Source organism: Pollicipes pollicipes, unplaced genomic scaffold (genome assembly GCF_011947565.3).
Source record: "Pollicipes pollicipes isolate AB1234 unplaced genomic scaffold, Ppol_2.1 Scaffold_6138;HRSCAF=7277_pilon_pilon_pilon, whole genome shotgun sequence".
In the NCBI taxonomy this organism is placed as follows: domain Eukaryota; kingdom Metazoa; phylum Arthropoda; class Thecostraca; order Pollicipedomorpha; family Pollicipedidae; genus Pollicipes; species Pollicipes pollicipes.
Genome location: NW_023596818.1, coordinates 18926699 through 18942900, shown reverse-complemented (window position 1 = coordinate 18942900; position 16202 = coordinate 18926699). Strand labels below are relative to the sequence as shown.

Genomic DNA, 16202 nt, shown 5'->3' with positions numbered 1-16202 from the left:
TCTGACCTGGAATCTTTTTAAGAAGCGTTTGCATTCTCATCCTTTCATCACCCCAGCCTTGTCAACACAAGCACCCATTCTGAGCAAACATTGCATGTGTCCACCTCTCATCTCGTCGTTCCCTTCCTATCTCGCTCCCTCCCACTCTCCCCTTCCTCCCAACCCTGCACGCGCTCTCACCAGTGTACGGCGAGCGCGGTGAGCAGCTGGACGGCGCGGCCGGCCACGCGCGCCTCCTGGTGGCAGGCGCCGGCGCGGCAGAGTCTCATCAGTGGCCCGTCCGGCGCCAGGTCGAACTGGCGCACCGAGACCGAGCGGGCCAGGCACACCAGCACGGAGAGCGCCGCCGTCTTCACAGCCGTGTAGCGCGTGCCGGCGGCGAACTCGATCAGCGACGACTGGTTCTCCTGGGACCCCACCGGCGGCGGCTTCAGTAATCGGAGGCGTACGGTTTGGGCGCCAGGACACCGGCAGCGGGAATGTTTGGAGAGCTGTCTGGAGAGCTCCAGCAGCTCCCCCTGCACTCACCGGGGGGAGGGTAAGGGAGGGGGAAGCCTGACCTGGGACCAGAGCGGCGCCGCCTGTCTGGAGAGCTCCAGCAGCTCCCCCTGCACTCACCGGGGGGAGGGGAGGGGAAGAGGGGAAGCCTGACCTGGGACCAGAGCGGCGCCGCCCGTCTGGAGAGCTTCAGCAGCTCCCCCTGCACTCACCGGGGGAGGGGAGGGGAAGGGGGGAAGCCTGACCTGGGACCAGAGCGGCGCTGCCCGTCTGGAGAGCTTCAGCAGCTCCCCCTGCACTCACCGGGCGAGGGGAGGGGAAGGGGGGAAGCCTGACCTGGGACCAGAGCGGCGCCGCCTGTCTGGAGAGCTCCAGCAGGTCCCGCAGCACGGCTGACTTCACCGCCCGGCGGACGTCGTTGTTCAGGTAGCCCAACAGCAGGTCCACCTGACGGGCGAGCATGGGGTCAGGCGCAGCTCTCACCACACGGTCCGACGCCGCTCCACTGGCAGACGAGGCATGCACGTCAAACGCTGCCAAACCGCAGGTCACACACGTCAGGCGCGTCGCCAACACATGGTGGGAATACGATCCCGACACCGACCGCGCCCAGTACAGCGAAGACCCGACCTGCGCAGCACTAGGTCATCCGGATAAGGCAATTATACAAATACGGTATGGCTGCGCCTCTCTTGCGGTGGACAGCATTGAAATGCCCTAATCACGACCACCCGATACACGCAAGCACGCAAGCACGCACACACGCACGCACGCACGCACGCACGCACGCACGCACGCACGCACGCACGCACGCACGCACGCACGCACGCACACACACAAAATGCATCATCCCGCAAGGTGACAACGATGTCTCTAAATGTCTGGCGTGTGCAAGCACCTTAGTCGCCCAGTCGTGCGGAGTGAAAACCCGGCCATAAGCCGTCCCCGCTGTGCGCTGGAGCCGCAGCATTGCTACCGACCTGCTCCGGGATGTCCACCAGTGTCTGCGCGGCAAGCTTGGTGAGCACGTTCAGCGTGGTCATGACGAACTGCTCCGACGGAAAGCTGGGCAAGAGGCGGAGACAAGCTGTCCGCACCTGTCGGGCCACACCGTCAGGTCAGACGCACAACTGGACCGCGCGCACAGCCCTCAGTGAATCAGACCCACAACTGGACCGCGCGCACAGCCCTCAGTGAATCAGACCCACAACTGGACCCGCGCGCACAGCCCTCAGTGAATCAGACCCACAACTGGACCGCGCGCACAGCCCTCAGTGAATCAAGACCCACAAACTGGACCGCGCACAGGCCTCAGTGAACAGACCCCACTGGACCCGGCCAGCCTCATGAATCAGACCCACAACTGGACCGCGCGCACAGCCCTCAGTGAATCAGACCCACAACTGGACCGCGCGCACAGCCCTCAGTGAATCAGACCCCACAACTGGACCGCGCCACAGCCCTCAGTGAATCAGACCCACAATTGGACCGCGCGCACAGCCCTCAGTGAATCAGACCCACAACTGGACCGCGCGCACAGCCCTCAGTGAATCAGACCCACAACTGGACCGCGCGCACAGCCCTCAGTGAATCAGACCCACAACTGGACCGCGCGCACAGCCCTCAGTGAATCAGACCCACAACTGGACCGCGCGCACAGCCCTCAGTGAATCAGACCCACAACTGGACCGCGCGCACAGCCCTCAGTGAATCAGACCCACAACTGGACCGCGCGCACAGCCCTCAGTGAATCAGACCCACAACTGGACCGCGCGCACAGCCCTCAGTGAATCAGACCCACAACTGGACCGCGCGCACAGCCCTCAGTGAATCAGACCCACAACTGGACCGCGCGCACAGCCCTCAGTGAATCAGACCCACAACTGGACCGCGCGCACAGCCCTCAGTGAATCAGACCCACAACTGGACCGCGCGCACAGCCCTCAGTGAATCAGACCCACAACTGGACCGCGCGCACAGCCCTCAGTGAATCAGACCCACAACTGGACCGCGCGCACAGCCCTCAGTGAATCAGACCCACAACTGGACCGCGCGCACAGCCCTCAGTGAATCAGACCCACAACTGGACCGCGCGCACAGCCCTCAGTGAATCAGACCCACAACTGGACCGCGCGCACAGCCCTCAGTGAATCAGACCCACAACTGGCCACGCGCACAGCCCTCAGTGAATCAGACACAACTGGACCGCGGCACAGCCCTCAGTGAATCAGACCCACAACTGGACCGCGCGCACAGCCCTCAGTGAATCAGACCCACAACTGGACCGCGCGCACAGCCCTCAGTGAATCAGACCCACAACTGGACCGCGCGCACAGCCCTCAGTGAATCAGACCCACAACTGGACCGCGCGCACAGCCCTCAGTGAATCAGACCCACAACTGGACCGCGCCACAGCCCTCAGTGAATCAGACCCACAACTGGACCGCGCGCGCAGCCCTGTGAATCAACCCACAACTGGACCGCGCGCGCCCTCAGTGAATCAGACCCACAACTGGGCCACGCGCACAGCCCTCAGAGAATTAGACCCACAACTGGACCGCGCGCACAGCCCTCAGTGAATCAGACCCACAACTGGACCGCGCGCGCAGCCCTGTGAATCAGATCCACAACTGGACCGCGCGCGCGGCCCTCAGTGAATCAGACCCACAAATGGGCCACGCGCACAGCCCTCAGAGAATTAGACACACAACTGGACCGCGCGCACAGCCCTCAGTGAATCAGACCCACAACTGGACCGCGCGCGCAGCCCTCAGTGAAGAGCATTGGGACCGCTTCATTCTGTTAGACTACATAATGATATACTTATCACAGGTTGGATCTGAAAGTGCAGCCCATCGGCTCCACCACTCGACGGTCACAAGCTCAGATCATATCATGACAGTTCCCGTCAATGCACCTGTCGACCGGTGAGACCCGCGCTCGGGTCCGACTGGCCCAACCCCACGCACCGCGGCCGCCGTCTGCGTGTCGTGGTGCATGTGCTGCAGGATGTTGAGCAGCTTGAGCTTGATGTCGACGGGCGTGGTGACGCCCTGCACCATCTCCGAGATGCGCTCGCTGATGTTGGTGGCGAACGTCTTGGAGACGGCGGCGAAGCGCTGCGCGGCTACGATCCCGGCCTCCAGCTCGGCCGGGTCCCGCGAGTCGAGCGCCTGTCGGATGCTGTGGTGCACCTGCTTGCGCTGCGGGATGATGGCGCTCAGGCTGCCCAGGGTGCTGAGCGCCAGGCCGCGCGCCACCTGCCGGAGCACGGGCGGGCAGCGGTAACGGGCGCCCCACCCGGCCGCTCGGCCTCGTGCCGCAGTGTCCAGGCGGAGTAACGCCAGGACATCGTGGCGACAGGTGTCCGTAGCGGCCTGACGTCAGTCGTATGGTGACGCACGGACGGGATCGGCTCGTGGCGCCCGACTCCCGCCCTGTCTAGGACACTCGTCAGCCCCCGTTTGTCGACGCGCGATACTGACGGGATCATCAGCGCAATCATGCAATAGTCGACGCTGGGCTAGACTTCCTGTGGCACCAATCACGCCTCAGATCTTTCGGTCTCCGGACAATGGCTCTAAACACTTGGCCATGTACGGTGCGCAGTTTTAGCCCTACAAGCCCAGAAGGTCTGAAGTAAGCTTAGGCTCAGAAAAAGTAACGGTGGTTTGCTGGTTTAGCTTCCCGAGTGGCTCCCCGTGGTTGGAGCTCATTCTAAGAGCCAAATATCGAAGGAATATCGCAAGATAAACAACAATAAGAGCATCACAGCTTTACGAACGCGAACATGAGACGTAAAAGCACTAAGAGCATCGCAGCTCGCCATCAGAAATCCATCAGAGGCCATCAGAACATGAAACACCAAATGCATCAATCATGGCCAACGAACGCCATCGCACCAAAACACAACACGCGGACTATAAAGAGGTCATATCGCGCGAGAACGTCCGAAAACCCCCCGGCCACCAACAGGGGACGCACAGGGTCGTTGGAGTGAGTGACAGAGAAGATCCGGCGGACGACCTCGTCCACGTTGAGGATCTTATCCAGGTGGCGCTCGCTCTGTTGACATACGCGCAGGATGCAGAGCCGAGTGAAGTTTGACCTGCCCGCGCAGTGGAGCGTTAGATCAGCAGGTCAGGTCAGCCAGGTCGGCGGGTAAGGTCGGGTAGGTTAGGGGGTCAGGTGAGGGTGTCAGGTCGGCCAGATCAGCGGGGCAGGTCGGCCATGTCAGCAGGTCAGGTCAGCAGGTCAGGCCAGCTTGTCAGGTCAGCCAGGTCAATGGGTCAGGCCAGCACGTCAGGCCGGCATGTCAGGCCAGCATGTCAGGTCAGCCAGGGTGGTGGGTCAGGTCAGCCATGTCAGAGAGTCAGGTCAGCCAGGTCAGCAGATCAGGTCGGCCAGGTCAGCAGGTCAGGCCAGCAAGTCAGGACAGTGTGTCAGGTCACCCATGTCAGTGGATCAGATCGGCCAGGTCAGTGGGTCAGGTCGGCCAGGTCAGCAGGCAGGCGTCGTAGCTGTCGGACGACGCGTCATCAGCTTATTACTTCGCGGGTCTTCACTTCGACACTGGAGTGCTACCGCGGTCTGGTTGTAGACATCAGCATAGTGTGTGATTTTGAACAGCCATCAATGATTAGAAAATACATTAGACAATAGATTACACAAGAGATTAGACAATCAAGCATTGACAACGATAGAATGAAACCATCCCGAACGCCGCGTACCAAGCAATGCAAACCTTTCGGGTCGGCTTCAGGTTCGCTGATGAGCTCCACTCTAGGCGTAACTATTTCATGCTTTACCAATATCATCCTTTATATTGACACCAGTACTAGCAAAACCTGCTCACAACTGAACCCTGGCCACTGACCCAATGCGGAAGACATCCGCCAGCTTCAGCATGGACGAGTTGATCAGCAGTGGAAATGGATGACGATCAAAAAGAGCTGGAAACTTGACAATTGCCTCCACTTGTTCATTGACTTTTCCTGAGAGAAGCCCTGCCAAAAAGAGAAGGGTGCACAAAGTATGGCAAAAGGTAAAACACTAACACAGATGTTTTAAATGCTAGCATTATCTGACATTACTTTTCATGAACATCATATCAGGCACAATTACCACACAGTGTGTACACACTTCAAAGATGAAATAAGTTTCCATGCATAATGTATTAAATCATGATTAATCAAAACAACACCACACCAATAGGTATCACAAATAAATTTTCCTCATAGGTCACATGAAAGAAGATCAAGAATACAGTGTAAAAACAATGTTCCTCACCTTCAGAAAAACAGTCAAGAAAGTGCTGGTATGATCACAACACAGTAATTGATGCAGTTTAGCACATACCTTCTATGACCTTCCATGCAATCAAAGCAATTAAAAAGTACTTCCAGGTATGTGAAAAATATGTGACATAGAGGTGTGTCATTACTTCTCAGCTCACCTTTATCAATTGCCACAAATGCTGTGTTGGCAGTCAGCTGATCAGCATCTGTGGCTCCATGGTCTGTGTTCATGGTTATGTTCTCAGGTGATCCAACACCATGTGAGATTTAGGCTGAAAATAGGTTACAGACATTGTGGCATTAGTGGAAATCCAATAAAAATAAATATTATAACCATTGGTGACAGGGCATGGTGGACCCATTGATTCGGCTTGGCGAAAGAGATATCAAATCATGCACATTTTCATAATGACAGAAAATCCAAACATGTATTTTGATGTGGGCCCTCCTTTACCAGGATTGCTTTTTATTGCCCAAATGTGTGTAGCAACTGAAAATGTTACTGTTTGATAATAAAGCCTTAGCTTTTATGCTGAGCACATGGCATACCTACTTGACCTAATGAAATTATGCAATTGTACAAGGCATATACTAGCCATTTTGCAGTGTGCACATATTGGCTTGGCAACACAAGTAGGAAATGTGTCATTTATTGCAAAAACAAGTAGCATGTGAAGGAGCAGATGGAAGTGTGCAATGGCAGAAAGAGCATTAGGAATGCTACTGAACTCATTTTTGAAACAAATAGGAAATGTGCCATTCAATACATAAACAAATAGCATGTGAAGGAGCAGATGCTTTTTTGAAGCTGCAAACATCCTGCATTCTAATTTGATTGCAAAACTTCAGAAGCAGGGTCAGTGTGCACACACAAGCTTTAATCACACCTGCCATCTCAATGCAATTGCACAAAATAACATTTGCACTCAAGTCAAAAAATAATCTGAATAAGAAGTGGTATATTCATAAACATGTAATAATATGGACATATACATGGGAAGAAGATGCTGAAGGATTTATTGCAGGCATTGCATCATTTTCATTTTTAAAGGTCCAGTAAGACACTTTTAAGTGAATGTATCTCACTCAAGCTAAGCAGTGCCTGTCAACTGTTGCATGAGCCATGTCTCCTACAATCTAGTTATAAAATTAATGCTTTTTTATGCAGTTCCAGGCCTAAACTGGTCTTGGACCATATTGGTGTGATTCTAAATGATCAGTTTTCATAAAATATGGAGATATATCTCCCAAGAACTTTCTCTTAATGGGGTGCGGTGTGAAACTGGATTTTGATTGACCTGCTCCCTGGTCCTTCAAGGGAATGTAATTTTCTGTCACAGAACATGCACACCCATAACATTCATGCCTTACATCTATGCCTGTCCCCACCCACCCGTGGCTGGGTGGACTGGTCACATAAAGTACTCCAAAACTGTTGTTGACTAGGATGGCCTGTACGTGGTGGCAGCAGCAGCACTTATTTATGGTCTGGTTATATCAAAGGGCAACACAGGTTGCATCAAATGCTGCAGCACTTAAATGTACTCAAAGCATTACTGGATGTGTGCCATAACCCTTAGTGACGGGTTTGCTGAACTGTCTCCAGCCATCTATGCCTACAGTTGATGCTTTCAGGGCTTAAAATATTGCAGTGACAACTTTGTGTAAAACTACTCTGAAAAGTCATGAAAAAGGCAGCTTGAGCATAATTTTACCTTGGCACTAATGATATCAATGCATCACTGAAGCATCACAGGCACTACTGACCTGCACAGCTTGGCAATTACAATCCCCTTAATTCAATCTAATTTTTGCACATGTCATAATCCTTGCCCACAAAAAAATTAAATCAATGTGTATCTTTTAACCTCTCAGTTACCAGCCCAAAACTGATAAAAGCAAGCTTAACACGTATCTCCCAACGTTGTGATTGGCACCAGGCAGTTACCAGCAACAATAGCTTAAGTGCAGGCGGACTGGCATATTGCATTATTTGGGGCATCAATGTCCGACCAAGTTCTGATGGCAAACGAACCTGATGACTTCTGAACACCTAGACCTGTACACCTAATGCCGTACCATAACACCGTGCACAATGTAGCCTTCAGACTTTGACGCCGGTATGATTTTGGCGCGTCACTTCTGCGCATATTATGTCCCAAAAATGGTAGCACTTAAAGCGGCTTGGAGCAGAGGAGTGTTTTAGAAGACTTAAATTATTTAAGAGGTCTGCGTTTGGTAACGCTCTCCGTTTGTTGGCCCTCGTATGTTCAGGCATTTAGGAAGATCTCACTGACAGGAGTGTGGCAGGGACCACCCAGATGCCCATGTGCGAACCAGACTCGAATCCCGGTTAAGTCAAAGCACATTGCGCTAATGTGATCGCCGAAGACGCCGGTGCCCGAAAGTGCGGTCCGTGTTAATTATGGATCTTTTCCACGCATCGCTCTTCGTTATGCTCCATTGGCCTCTGGTTTAGTCACGCAAGCATTATAATGCAATACGATGGATTTTCTGCTATCTGATGGCGCAATATATAGACGATCTGGACCCGATGCAAGTTGCGTGCATGATGTAAGGTATCTGCAGGATTTTCCTCTCAAAAGAGCAGCAACGTTTGTTGGCTTATGATTATGGCCATTTCAGATCACGATTGGGAGCAATATTTCCAAAAAATGGCAGGATTCCAACGTTTTTGACGTTTTTAAGTTATTTGCTCTGAGTATTGTCATAGGCCTGGTGTTAAAAACCTGAAATAATTGCCGCATTTGAGAAGGGTACGTACGAGAAGGTAAGTACGCAATAATAACAGTGATTGGGGCTTTAAACAACGATCCTGAAGAACACAAGGTGGAACCTCAGGTTGCAATGTAACGCAAGCAGTAGCGTAGCCAAGAACTCACGAGGCAACCCTTCCCCTTCACCCCCATCCTCCATCAGGTAAGTTCGAGCGCATTTTTCACCACGACACTTATGAACATAATCTCGGAATTTGGTGGGTAGGAAAGTAAGCAAATATCAAAGGCTTTATCATGGGCAGCGATGTGTGGAGCCCAACAGTCGTAATTGGAAACAAGACTGGTGGATAGCCGAGTAATATGCATGGTGCTCAAATGAAACAATTGATGAACACGCGCCCGGGTGGCCGGTTGGATACCCTTCGCTCGGGTGTGGGGTCAGTTTGACGCCTAGAGATCTCGGAAATTAAGAAAGCTAGAGACACCAAATTTACAGGGTGTATTGGCCTGTACCTGAACTCACTTAGGTCAAAATTTGAGACTACATCATGACCTTCGGGTCAAGTAAGGTCTGACAAAGTCAATTTCCAATTTGGTCTTCAAAGTACCCCCTGAACCTAGATACCTGTTCTGACCAAAGGTCGCCTGATCATTTAGGGTCAGTGACGTTGTTCGACCTTTTGAAGGTCATGGTGACCAAGATCATACAAGACTGCTTTGAGTTTTGCATTTGAATTAGTGAAAACGATTACGCCAGGCAGTATGTTCTTTAAAAAAAAAATGTTGGCCTGGGTCCTTTTAGGCCAGTGGCCTATTCTGACCTTTGAGAAGTGCATGGAAGATGTACAAGGCGGTTCCTGTTATCAATAAATTCGTAATGAGCACCAGAAACTACGCCGTACAGCAAGCCCTGGAGTAATGAATCAGGCAAGCTTTGCCCTTGGACTGACGCTTAAAAATGACCTGAGGTCAACGCAATTTGTCCATTCAATTGTTGCGTTGCCTAAGAAAGCATTTCAGTGATGTATAGTTTCGTCTAACAATCCGATGTTGCATCAGATTGAACGATTCCCATGACATTGACTTCGCAGCACCAATGGCCTGACTTTGACCTGCCGTAGGTCAGTGACCTAATAAAGTACATCTAACTTTTTAGTGTCAAACGATACGACATTAAATTGTATATAGCTATGCAAAATGTAGCGTGGCTGCGCCGCGTTGTTCGGAAATCATTCCGGAAAAACCTTCAGTGGGTCAATCTGACCCCCGCCCAAGCGCGTGTTAAGGCACCACAACAAACCAACATCGATAGCTCATTGATACGCTAGGTACTTTTTCTGTTAGCGTGGGGGGAGTGGGGGGGTTGCTAATATTCTGCAGTGCGTAGATACTGTCAACACCACTGAGACTGACTCGAAAAAACTTAATCCCCGCCTCAAATCATGGCAGCCACTCCTGTAGCAAATTCTAGCTGCGCCCTCTCAGTGTGCGGCAACCTTTAAGGTCCGCATCATAGTATTTACATTACCAATGATGCAGACGAGAAAGTGCCACAGACCGTGTATTTGTAAACATCAAATATCCAAAAACATGCACTTGATGATCTACCTAAATGGATTTACGGTTAGCGAGTAATACGGATGTGGAAAATTGCAACAACACAATTCACAAGCGAGCAAACGACAACGCTTTGCAATCGCAAGCAGTACCACCCGAACATGTCGCGCACGACAGTTTCGCTCTTATGCGCGGCTCCGGGAATATTTGAGCGTCTCGCTGTTTTACTCTCACAGCGTAACGCTCGCAGTGCCTCCGTGCGTGCATGCGGTGTCCCAGTCACGTGTCTCCAACGTCTTCGTGCCCCGAACACCATCACGTGACACAGAGCCGGACACCATCGCGTGACAGAAAGCCGAACACCATCGCGTGACAGAAACCTCACGGCAGTCGCAGATAGAAATAAAATATTCAATAAGAGATTTGTGCAGGTGGATGCCTACCGCGGTCGAGACCACAAGTTAGGCCACAGAAGTACGCGGAAAGTGACCATGGTCAACAGGAAAATTTCAAGAGCATGTTTTGCTCCATATGTCGCGTCTTGGCGTTATGGCGATGAGACAAATGACGCGCGCCGTGGTGCGTGAACTCTGTTCACTGGGAGGATTATCCGCCCGCCCCCTCGGAGAGGAGGTGGCTTCGTCTGTGACGTCACTGCCGGTGTCGGTACCAGCGGTACGCCAGGAACGCGTCGTACCCGTGGACACAGCCGACGACCAGGCCCAGGCACTGCCAGCAGAGACGCGAGAGGGGTGAAGAATTGTTGACTGTGGATTGAGTTGAATAATCTCTGAGCCTGAGGCTTCAGGAGCTGGGAGGTGGCTGACAGGCGATGGTGACTGTTAACATTGGGCGGTTAACAAAAATTCCCTTTGTTATGTAAATGCACTGAATGGAGCAAACCTTCGGAAGCACTGGATTTGCGGTTTCAAATTGTGGATTGGGATATTTGAAGGAGTTTTCCGGGTGGATTGTACAAGGCCTCTGGTGAAAAACTATGTGAATGCGATACGTTAGTTTTTTTCAGAGCAAGTACGTAAATGAAGACAGAAGACAGTAGACAGTAGACTAGACAAATGAGAGTAAGAGAGAGAGAGAGAGCGAGAGAGAGAGAGAGAGAGAGAGAGATATATATATATATATATATATATATATATATATATATATATATATAAGCATGTCAAAATCTCACGTATTGAATTGTCAGCAGCCAGTTCCACCCCTCATCTCCCCGCCCCGCCCCGTCAGTTCCAACTGCGGATCATGCAGGCATGCGGATGTCAAACAATAGTGAGATTCGAATACTCACCTTCAGTGTACGCGGTATTTGCCGTAGGCGCGTATGATTGCCATGAAAGTCACAACTTCCCGGTCATGAGCATGCGCACTGTTATTTTGGGCCAGAAATGAAGCAGAAAGAAAGAAGCAAGACTTTGACGGGGAGCCAAGCCATGCCCAGTGAGTGGGCACCACGGAAAGACGCGACTCACGTAGGCGGCAGTGAGCGCTGGATACACCTGGAAGTAAGGAGTCACCACATACTGTGGCCACAACACCGACTGTACGGTAAAGGAAAGAAACGCTGAGGCGCCCAGGTACAGCACGGCCGCCACGCCGTTGAACAGCGTCTCCTGCCGGCCAGAGAAGAGAGCCAGTCAGCGAGGCGCGCAGTGGCAGCATCAGTAGACCGCGTCTGCGGCTGGTGGGTCACAGCGCAAAGGGTGCCTGCCCGCTCTTTGCCACCAAAACGTTGCGTTCAAGGATGTGATCTGCGTCGGTTGCGCCTTTGTTCGTTGATGTCCTGGATGCGGAGGAGCAACAAGGTTGTCTGGTAGTCAGTGAAATGTCATTCATCTAGCAAAACGACACATTCCCAAGCAAATATGTCTCTTGTTAATGGCGTTGAGATTGTCAAGACGCACACAATTTGTTAAGCTCAACAGCCGAACAGTCTTTGTCATGTCACCGGGTCATACAAACGTACCTTACCTAAAACAGCAACAGTTTTGATGAGCACCGAGGACAAGCTTTCCTGACACTTTCAAAACACGATGGCTTGGCGAGCGCTAAGGACGAGCTTCTCACAACTTTGATTATCGCACGAGCATCCAGTACCCGCAAACAACGACTGCCTGACAGGCGTTCAGTACCCGCAAACAACGACTGTCTGACAGGCGTTCAGTACCCACAAACAATGACTGCCTGACAGGCGTTCAGTACCCGCAAACAACGACTGCCTAACAGGCGCTCAGTACTCACGAACAATGGCTGCCTGCCCCACACCTGGCTGTCCAGTGCTCACAAACATTGACTGCCTGACAGACATCCAGTACTCACAAATATCGACTGTCGGATAAGTGCCACAGACGGGGCGGAGACCAGGTAACAGAGCAGCAGTATGCCGGTGCTGAAGAGGCAGGCGCAGGCCGTCGTCAGGAAGATCGAGTAGGCGTGACCCAGCGAGGCGGAGTAGCCGATGCCGTAATTGATCAGCAGGCTCTGGCATATGCCGCCGAGTGCCTGCCGGCAGCGTAGCGTGACCGAGCTCTGACCTTGTGACGGTCGGTGTGAACTTAACGCTCATCATGTTTATCATCAATGTATTTGAAGTATGTATCTATTTACTTATTCTATATAATGACGTTATCACAGAGACACCTCATATGGGCGACAGTGAGGGCGAGCACGCCTCAAAGGACAGTCACCACCTCTGCCTTTCATGTGTGCATGCACATGAACTAAACGCATTTAGCCACTGCACTATGCTCTGTACTTCACCATCGCAGTCGAACAACAGGGCCACAATAATCAGACGTCTAACTGTCGTTTGATCAGGAGCTCACCATTTCTACCAGCTTCAGCAGGCCGATCCGGGTCCTGAGAAAGCTGAGGTTGAGGCAGCGGCAGCAGCCGCAGCAGCAGCAGGCGCACGGGCTACAGCCGCTCCTGCTGTCTGACCTGACCTGACCTCGCGTTGTCCGCATGGGAACGCCGCGACTGACGGTCGAGATCATCGCGGCACAGTGTCTGCGGCCGGCGAGGCGAAAGTGTGAGAAGGCGGACGAACCGCACTCTGACGCCTCAGAGAGGGGTCAGGACAGAGCTACGTCGCTGAGCGTACTACAGCATCGCTAGTTCCCACAGTGGATTCGCACAGCTGTGCGTATTTTGGGGATGGCTGCATTGGCTGATGACTGGGGACGTGAGGCAGGGCCGGTACGTTTAACCGATGGCCAAAATATAAAGTTAGTGCCCTGACACAGGAAGAGCGCAATTTGCTAGTCCACAGCACTTGTACAAACACGCTAGCCCTTCACAGCGTTTGAACAGTAAAAGGCATGCAACCGCAAAAAAAATAAAGCATGATTTACTGCTGTGGTGACCTGTGGACACGTTCCATGAACTAGAGTTGCAGCCTACGGGAAGCTCCTTCCACGAGACATAATTCTAAAATGCGTCCAAAACCAAACGCTGTTACAACCTAAGCCTACAGCCAGTCGCAATGTGATTGCCCCCTCCCCCCCCCCCCATTCTTGAAGGTTGTAACAGCCACTCAATGTTTTGGGTCACAAGGTAGGCAAAAACCTTTTCTCAACCAAAAAATCCGTCTTTGTTAGAAACACGGCAAGAATTCTGAACGCGGTCATACTTTATCCACAAAATGATTTGTGTCCATCATTAGTTTTGTTATTGTCATCGCTTCATCCTACCACGCTCTCTTGAATTGTGCTGTATTGTTAAGTCATATATATATATATATATATATATATATATATATATATATATATATATATATATATATATACATGTACGTGTGTATATGCCGTAAGCGCTCGAAGCTTCAATATGCGAAGACATTTTACACACGTAGTATGATACACGCCGATAGTATTATACGCGTTAGCATGGAGACGACAATGGCATACCCAGTCGTGAATGAGTCAATTATCGTTGACGAATGTCTGAAAATCTATAATGATTAATACTGAATAACGGGTGGCTACTCATCACGCAACGCCTCATGATGTAGTTTTAAAGTGTCTGATATGATGACCTGATGGGCTACTTACGTTAGAAAATAATGTTGCTGAATCGATTTAAGCGTACTCGATATTACAAGCCTAGACCGATCCTGAGCACATCGTGCCCAAGATGTTCATAAAACTGGAGGCCTTGTCGCACATTGGGAACAGTGTCTTTTAGTAATCTTAAACGTTCTAGCCTTAGCTTTGGCTTTCAACTGATCGCGAGTCTGTAAACGTTGCGACTGAAAACGTATCGTGCGCGCGGCGTCAGCGGATATTGCTCCCGCTGGCCTCAATAGCACGAGTTCAGACGTAAGTGTCTGAATCGTGTCACTTAACGAGCGACTCGAAAACGTCGGTGGAAAACCTGGATTTTTCAAAGAATCTAGTGCAAATCTAGTCACGAAAACTAATGACACATTTCAAGCAGTGCCAGAACAACGTTTTGTACCCGCGGTTAAACGTTTTTAGAGACCGGCATCACAAATTCTTGCTAGAGTGACTTTGCGTGTGTTTATTATTGAAAAACGGCTGCATTTAGCGTCTGTTATTGAGCACAGCGGGCAGTTTATTCGCTATGACACTGCGAGACCCGTTAAATGTTGTTTTTGCTGTCACGTTAACTGTTGCGTGTCGGACAGCCTCGCTTAAATTTGCATGTGATGGCAGCTTGGTGACATCACGAAGGCTTCATCATCGTGACGTGCTGGTGTTTGCACGACGAATGCATGTTCTGTGCAGCTTTTCCAAGCATTCAACACGCAGTCCCACATGCAGACACGCTCCCAAGGCCGAAGATTCCTGGTGGGTGGCGAGCAGGAAGGCTCCTTATGCAGTCCACCATGCTGGGGAGTGGATGTGACTCAGCCCGAACGCGTGGCACGAGGCCGCAGCTCGGACGCAAGGCCGGACGCACCTCCGTCCCAGTGCCCTCCAGTCACTACCGCCCGCCGCCGTCCCTGTGACGTCACGCCGGCGCCCCACCCCGCAACGTCAGGCAACCGGACAAACGGATAGGCGCCGACGCTCTGTGGCGGCCAGAGGCGACCGCACTGCGAGGCGGGTGAGAAAGTCGACTCACCGTGTCACCAGGGGATGGGCCTACGTCGTGTAGAGGTGGCCGCCGCGCACTCCACACCTCACTCGCCACGTGTCTGGAGAGGAGAGGCGTGCCTCCCCCGACGGCGCCGGGCCCGTCTAAAAATATCCGCCGTACTGGCGCCCCAGGTGCGAGCGCGGCGTGGGGTTTGGCGGCCGCGTCCGTCTCCCAGTGAGACGGATCTCCAACTTCACTAGTACCAGCATATCTCCGCAGGGAGCGGTAGTTCATGAGCCCGCCGCCCGGGGTTGCATACCCATGGGTACTAAGGCGACATGACTATAAGGATGAGGAACATCTCAGGCGTTCGTCATCTCCCACCGTCCACAGGCACATTGAAGCATGGGATTACCACCAATACAAAAGCAATGCACGGATAGATCACCGGCAAATACCCTCATAAGCACTTCATTGACAGCCAATGGTCCCTTAACCGATGGTTAAGCATTCGAAGTGCTTTGGTACCTTCTCTTGATGCTCTTGTCGCCAATCGTTGGCACAGACCCGGCTTGTGTCTACTTGCAACGCGCCGACGCCCCGGGGGGGGGGGGGAGGGAGGGGTAGCTCCTGTCCATTTCTGGTAGAGGTCAACTTTGTCAACCCGCTGGGAACAGAAAGGTCATTCAGGAGGCGGGCTTCGTTACCCGTCGTCAGCACCATTGACACAACTCAGGGGCGGTGTGGTCCGAGCTTTTCAGTTGAGCACTGCTTCTCATGTACTTGCAATCACGGCACCAGTGCACCCAAGTGCGCTGCGCACCCAGCCGTGTGACTTCAACTGAAGGCGACCGTGCCTGCCGATGTCACGATCAGCCATCCCGCACGGGTCAGGTGTTGGCCTCATTAATGTCCAACATGTGGGATACATTGCAATCACGCAACGCCAGCTTGGTGACATCACGGTGACGCAACGCCAGCTTAGTGGAATGCAATGCAATGGTGATGCTGAACCCGAATTATGGCTACCATTTCATGGCGCCTCGGCATC

At 52.1% G+C, this 16202-nt stretch overlaps 2 protein-coding genes across 2 annotated transcripts; both read right to left on the bottom strand.

Annotated features, from left to right (window-relative positions):
- Window positions 1-176: 176 nt before the first annotated feature.
- LOC119105409 (integrator complex subunit 7) lies at window positions 177-7882 on the bottom strand. Its single transcript, XM_037228874.1, has 8 exons — window positions 7831-7882; window positions 5954-6067; window positions 5375-5504; window positions 4483-4606; window positions 3468-3758; window positions 1479-1595; window positions 835-945; window positions 177-407 (listed from the first exon to the last, which is right to left on the bottom strand). The coding sequence occupies exons 2-8, from the start codon at window positions 6024-6026 to the stop codon at window positions 177-179; spliced, it is 1077 nt and encodes a 358-aa protein (XP_037084769.1). The 5' UTR covers window positions 6027-6067; window positions 7831-7882.
- Window positions 7883-10498: 2616 nt separating this feature from the next.
- On the bottom strand, window positions 10499-15248 carry LOC119106392 (protein singles bar). Its single transcript, XM_037230031.1, has 5 exons — window positions 15197-15248; window positions 12934-13117; window positions 12428-12610; window positions 11581-11721; window positions 10499-10819 (listed from the first exon to the last, which is right to left on the bottom strand). Exons 2-5 carry the CDS (start codon window positions 13102-13104, stop codon window positions 10742-10744), a joined length of 573 nt encoding a protein of 190 aa, XP_037085926.1. The 5' UTR covers window positions 13105-13117; window positions 15197-15248; the 3' UTR covers window positions 10499-10741.
- Window positions 15249-16202: the final 954 nt, after the last annotated feature.

What these genes read in the sequence shown, in the direction of transcription:
- LOC119105409 (XM_037228874.1), bottom strand. Translation starts at nt 6,026, where the DNA reads ATGAACACAGACCATGGAGCCACAGATGCTGATCAGCTGACTGCCAAC. An exon ending in GCGGATGTCTTCCGCATTGG is followed by an intron (nt 4,607 to 5,374) that starts GTCAGTGGCCAG and finishes CTGCGCGGGCAG; the next exon opens with GTCAAACTTCACTCGGCTCT. An exon ending in ACACGCAGACGGCGGCCGCG is followed by an intron (nt 1,596 to 3,467) that starts GTGCGTGGGGTT and finishes GTGGCCCGACAG; the next exon opens with GTGCGGACAGCTTGTCTCCG.
- LOC119106392 (XM_037230031.1), bottom strand. Translation starts at nt 13,104, where the DNA reads ATGATCTCGACCGTCAGTCGCGGCGTTCCCATGCGGACAACGCGAGGT. An exon ending in TGCTGAAGCTGGTAGAAATG is followed by an intron (nt 12,611 to 12,933) that starts GTGAGCTCCTGA and finishes CGCTGCCGGCAG; the next exon opens with GCACTCGGCGGCATATGCCA. An exon ending in TTATCCGACAGTCGATATTT is followed by an intron (nt 11,722 to 12,427) that starts GTGAGTACTGGA and finishes TCTGGCCGGCAG; the next exon opens with GAGACGCTGTTCAACGGCGT.